Genomic DNA, 6,000 nt, shown 5'->3' on the forward strand with positions numbered 1-6,000 from the left:
CCGTCTTATAAAATACGATCTGTGAGACTGTCTCAAATAAATTTTTACCTCAAATCAAATATTCGTTTTATAAAATTGATTGGAGTGTATGTTTGAGTATACGCGAATATTTGTTTTACAAATGATTATTTATTTATTTGTATATTTTGTATACGTGTATGGAATCAAATGATTTGGTTCCATGTGTCATTAGGAGCAGCTGGCTTTTAGCTGGCGAAAGCCCAACCTTTTCTCTACCTACTATTTCTTTCTCACTCACTCCCATATCTCCCTCTTTTCTAATAAAGCTTTCCTACGATTCTAATTTAACTGTATGTTTATCGTAGCATATGCATTTTGTAATCATTTTTTTGGATTCGAACTTTGAAATTACGGTTACTTCTGCTTAATTCTGAAGATTTGCTGTTTTTCCAGCAGTTAATCGCGTAAGTTGAAGTGGGTGTGCTGGGAACTACTTCACGTTGCGGAGAATTTCCTGTTTGATCTGTGTGGAGTAGAGAATTCGGAGAGATATAGGCCAGCGATAGTTCGCGGGCGGGAGAGGAGCCGCCGGCGATGAGATGAGTGCGTCGAGGTTTATAAAGTGTGTAACTGTCGGAGATGGTGCCGTGGGTAAAACTTGCCTGCTCATTTCGTATACCAGCAACACCTTTCCCACTGTAAGTTACTGTCTGTTGTAGTTCACTCTTTCTTTTTTCCTTTCTTTGTTCTGTTCTTGGTTCATTTTAGAAATGAAATGGAAATTTGGGATCTTTTTGGGTGTTTTTATGGAGTTCTTTCATAGGTTGGGCTTGTTTGTCTAATTGACTAAATATTGAAAATATTGAATTTCCCGTTTCTTTTTTCAAGATATTGCCATGTGGGATGGGTGGAGGCGTTTGTGAATATCGTGGAACTAATAGATTAGCTACTTTTTCTGATTTGATGAGACTCTTGGTTATGCCTGTGGAGAGGACGTCTTTTTCCTGGATTTTTTTCCCTAAAGTTCTTCAATTGAAATCTTTTCCATGTTTTGATCTCTTGTATTGTTATGATAAACAGGATTATGTCCCAACTGTGTTTGACAATTTTAGTGCCAATGTTGTGGTGGATGGAAGCACTGTTAATTTAGGATTGTGGGATACCGCAGGTGCACTAGTTCTTCATTCGTTTTTAGTTCATTTATGAATCAGAAGGGAGCAGAGAGTCATTTTAAATTTGTTGTGCAGGCCAGGAGGATTACAATAGATTAAGACCATTGAGTTACCGTGGAGCTGATGTCTTTATTCTTTCATTTTCCCTTATCAGCAAGGCCAGCTTTGAGAATATCTCCAAGAAGGTGAGGTTCCTTTTTTGTGCTGGATTAGATACGACCTTTACTATTTTCATTCTTCCCGTTCCTTTCGCTTAGTCGCTTCAACAATTCATTCAGAAGGGAAATGGAAAAATGAGAAGTCTGTGAATGATTTCGCCCCTATAGTTTAAGGGCTTTATAGCCATAGAGAGGCACTATTTGGCTTCAACAAAGGAGCCTTTATTCTAGGTATATAATAAATGCTCCGGACCATGAAATCAATGTCGTGAGTACGAGGGTTAGAATCTGCTTCAGATTCACCTCCTAGATAGGCAAGGTATGGAATTTCCTAATCGGTGCCTAGCCCTATCCAGTATGGAGTCATCTTTCTTCATCCAACATACTCTCTATAAAGCTGCCCTTATAGAGAGCGGTAGGGAGAACCCCCTCCTTTCAGTTCACTGTTCTCGTGCTACCAATCACTGCCGTCTTGTCTCTCAAGGTTCCAATAGTATCCTCGAGGCTGATAGGACAGGGAGAGCTTGAGTTCTACTTGAGCTATAAGCCAGTTGTGAATACATTCACACTTTCCCTGACCTGGAAATGAGGAAATCCCGTTGTGAATACACTCACACTTTCCCTGACCTGGAAATGAGGAAATCCCGATTCAAAGGGCCTTACATTCAATCAAACAGAGCCCTACATGTAGAATTTTATATATTTCTTATCTAAATGTTGCCCACGAACTCTGAGCTTTAGAACTATCTCATTGTCCGATGGTTCTGATGTGTTTTGATTTCTGTTCAGTGGGTACCTGAATTGCGGCATTATGCTCCTGGAGTTCCAATAATTCTTGTTGGAACAAAGCTTGGTCAGGATTCCCTCCCCCCTCTCTCTTTTGATGCATTAAATTATCTGACTCAATTTATTGCATAATGTTCCTTACAAGTTTTCTGCTTGACAATATTTTAGGGATCACATTGATGCTATTATCTGAAAATGCCTCATTTTCATGCTGCACATTATGTGATTGTGAACATACCTCACTATCATCCTTGTGTTTGTGTCCGGTTGTTTTGGTCATCAGATTTGTGCTATTGTACTACATGCTCCTGGTGTTAAAACAATAATCTCATATTTGTAAAAAGTGATATTGGCAGCTTATGCATAACTCATCCTTGGCATTTGGAGAAAAAATGCATTAACAGCTAGATATAGAAGCTTTTGTCTGTTTAATATCATAAATGGATGTTCGAAATTGATTGTGCTACTGTCAATACCCAACTTAACTCATGCAACTTATATGTTAATGAGAATATCAGACAGCAAAAGTGGCTATCCCTGTTGAGTTTTGGAAATTATCTACCGGATTATTTGGATAAGAAATGAGAATCTCTCTTTTTTTCTAATTTTTATGTTTATTTTAATCTTACTGCTTTCTAGTAATCATCTGGCTAGTGTCACAATTTTATTAGTTTTTCAAGTCACCTGGAATAACGTGCCATTTGTACATTTCCCATGGATATTGCATCTAATCATGTCAATGTGTAGGCTTCTAAAATAATAAACCTAAAAACAAACTGTTGTTTTAATGTTTTTAATCCTCTTGTTATTGATGCATAATTTTGGTCTCTTGGTGCAAATTACTATTTTCATTTCCTTCCAGATCTTCGTGAGGATAAGCAGTTCTTTGTAGATCACCCAGGAGCAGTTCCCATCATGACTGCACAGGTATATTAATATCTTGATTAACACGACCCTTTTCCATTGTTTGATTATATGTGCCTAACTCAAACCAAGACCATCTTTGGCTCTTGCTCATCTTTTTGAGGATCAGTTGTTTAACTTCGTACAGAAACTCAATTTCTGTTTTTCTTCTGAAGGGAGAGGAGTTGACGAAGTTGATTGGAGCAACTGCTTATATAGAATGTAGTGCTAAAACACAGCAGGTGAGAAATTTTACTTTGAAAAAAATCCCCTTTTTTGTCTGTATTTTTCCATAATATCCTACCAACTACTGCAGAATGTGAAGGCGGTGTTTGATGCAGCAATAAAAGTCGTCCTGCAGCCACCAAAGCAAAAGAAGAAAAAGAAGAAGGGTCATAAAGCTTGCAATATATTGTGAACGCTCAAATGGTAAAGTGGGAAGAGACACCATGTGAGTTACACCGCATTCATACTTTCCTCAAGGAAACAATAGCCTATGTGTTGCAATCTCCACTGACTGTACTAGATAACTGCGTATAAGCATTGATCAAATAGGCTGTTGCTCGTGTATATTCTATGGATTTTAAGCTTAGGCTATATAATTTGTGTTTGTGTAGTGTAAAAGAGCATGTGTATTTTTAATGTTATGTCTTTTTTTTTCTAATGTTATGTATTTTTCAACATGAATGGTGGTATTCTATGAAACCTATTTGGTTGTTGAAAGCCGGGATGGGAGGTGGGGATATCCAGATTGATAGGCAAATTGAATACATAATATTGTTTTCAGCTGTCATCGTTCTAATATTTTGCTCCCCCATAAAAAATGAGAGTACCAACATGATCTCATAGGTCTAAAGAGATGAGGTGCTTCTCACATACACAATTAATTTTTATTCGTCACTGTATGTCTTCTTCAAATCTGATCACAACTGCACCAGTCTGTATGTATACTCGATCCAGCAAAACCATGAACGCCCAAAGAATGAGATGCCTATAGAGGTGTAGCTAATGTAACGATCAGCGTTATTGCCTTTTACTCTGGTTCAAAACTAACTCGTCAAATGATCAGTGCATGAGTAGTCGCGAGTTTGACGATCTTCGCTATCTGCAGAATCAGTATTCCAAGTGTGTACTTGGCAATGCTATTGGCGTTTAGTTCTTATGTCATCTCAATACATCCAGCCACAGTAGGAGGAGATAATTTTTCTTTTTCCCCCTTTTATGTGTGTGTTCTGTCTCTTAGTTGTCTGCTCACGATCTACTGGATACATGAAACAAGCATGGTTGAGGATAAATTTTTTTTTTATAGGTAATCTCATTATGCATCACATATTTATGGCCACATAACAAGCTTTTTGTCTATTTTTACCTCCCAGCGAACTTTTTACCAACTCATTTTTTCCATTGAGAATTATCAATTAGAGCTGAGACAATTATGGAATTCAAAAATCATTCAAGTAACAACCACTAATATAACAGTGGGGTTTTAAGGGTGTGGCTAATTTTTACCATTGGATTGGGATAGGAATCCCACATATTTTGCTGTAAAACATGTGGTCCTCCAAATGAAGGGTGCGAGGACAGGGGGGGGATCTATGCTAGGTGCGGCGCCACATCCAGTGTCATAGACTAGATGAAATGGATATTGGAATAGATGATTTTTCGGGTGAAAAATATAAACTTGTTCATGGAAGAAAATCACTTGTTAATGCCCGTAAGCAATGATCGAGCAAAACTTGCACTGTGGAATCCTTAATAAAAATATGGTTTTGTGCTCAAAATTAATCGCAAGTGCACGATGTCAAGTAATAGTATAATGTACGTGAGTACGAGTATCGTTCCACTGAAGACTGTATTTAACAATTTTTATTTTCAATTATTAAATCTTTAGCAACGGAAAATTTGGTTGGTTGATTATTACTACTATGATCAAATAAGTACGCAAATAAAATTATTCAAGAATTGATTAATGAAATATAGTATCTAAAATGGTTAATTAAAAATTCAATGAAAAATAGATTTGTTGGGAATATCGGTTCACCTACCCCTCGTTAATTAATTAATTCGTTCGATAATGATTAAATGCTTCCGACAGGATTTCCTATTCAATTGAACACACTCTCTCGAGCTATGCCAAACTAATTCTACTCAATGAAGTAATTAAATGTCTTTAATTATTTATCAAGAGTGAATTGCATGTCGATCTATGAAATCCCCTAGTTTTCGACCCTTAGGACTATAACTATCGGCGCGTATCCAATTTCATATATATATGTAAATTGTAGATCCACGGATTATACTATTCGTTCCTATCACAAGTTATTCTCTCGAACTCACTCGCAATATAAAATTGTTATTAAAGTTAGCTACACTTTAACAACACGATAAAACAATAGTATACTCAAGAATAAATCAGAAATCGATATGTAAATTAATTATATCAAAGTTTGGGGTAGGATCCCCTTAAATCCCAACAAATATTAAAGGTTTAGCTACTCGAATTCATATTAGACATGAACAAAACAATGTTTGAATGATAAAAACTAGATTAGAAATACTAGGCTCGACGAAAATGCAAGGATCGACGCCCGAAAATCTTCGAAGCTTCAATCCAGGCGCGGAAATCTCTCCAAAGCTTGTGACGGCTGCTCAATGAAGTCTGAATGCCCCTAAAAACGTCCAACTCCCCTTCCCATATCATCCACTTTTAGAAAATAAGGAATGAAATCGTCCATAATTTTTTCCAAAATTACGAGCGCGCCCGGGCGGATGGTCTTCGCATATTCTTCTTTTTTCTTTCTTCTTTGGCGCGCCCAGGCGGACATAAGTTTTCGCCCGGGCGGATGACTTGCGCAGATCTCGAATTTTTATCACACCTTGGAGCACCCGGGCGGATGGCCATGTGCGCCCGGGCGGATTGCTTTCGAATTTTTCTTTAAATTTTCTTTTTATTCTCGACTCACCTGCATTTTCACCAACTAAACTCATGAGTAACAAGAAACATAAATTATGATAAAATA

General features: G+C 37.2%; 1 protein-coding gene across 2 annotated transcripts; it reads left to right on the top strand.

The window, feature by feature from the left end:
- The first annotated feature begins 188 nt into the window (after positions 1-188).
- LOC142541334 (rac-like GTP-binding protein 5) lies at positions 189-3,636 on the top strand. 2 transcript variants are annotated; one of them, XM_075647884.1, is made up of 8 exons: positions 189-311; positions 418-659; positions 1,042-1,129; positions 1,209-1,318; positions 2,081-2,144; positions 2,940-3,004; positions 3,157-3,222; positions 3,297-3,636. In XM_075647884.1, exons 2-8 carry the CDS (start codon positions 561-563, stop codon positions 3,396-3,398), a joined length of 594 nt encoding a protein of 197 aa, XP_075503999.1. In that variant the 5' UTR covers positions 189-311; positions 418-560; the 3' UTR covers positions 3,399-3,636. The 2 variants fall into 2 exon arrangements, with proteins under 2 accessions (XP_075503999.1, XP_075504002.1); XM_075647887.1 differs by having other exon boundaries at positions 204-311; positions 415-659.
- The last annotated feature ends 2,364 nt before the right edge of the window (positions 3,637-6,000 follow it).

Source organism: Primulina tabacum, chromosome 1 (assembly GCF_025594145.1).
Source record: "Primulina tabacum isolate GXHZ01 chromosome 1, ASM2559414v2, whole genome shotgun sequence".
Classification (NCBI taxonomy): domain Eukaryota; kingdom Viridiplantae; phylum Streptophyta; class Magnoliopsida; order Lamiales; family Gesneriaceae; genus Primulina; species Primulina tabacum.

Excerpts from the sequence above, each read along its gene's own strand:
- LOC142541334 (XM_075647884.1), top strand. The coding sequence starts at position 561 with ATGAGTGCGTCGAGGTTTATAAAGTGTGTAACTGTCGGAGATGGTGCC. Across the intron at positions 1,319-2,080 it reads TTGAGAATATCTCCAAGAAG|TGGGTACCTGAATTGCGGCA; the intron begins GTGAGGTTCCTT and ends ATTTCTGTTCAG. Across the intron at positions 3,005-3,156 it reads TTCCCATCATGACTGCACAG|GGAGAGGAGTTGACGAAGTT; the intron begins GTATATTAATAT and ends TTTCTTCTGAAG.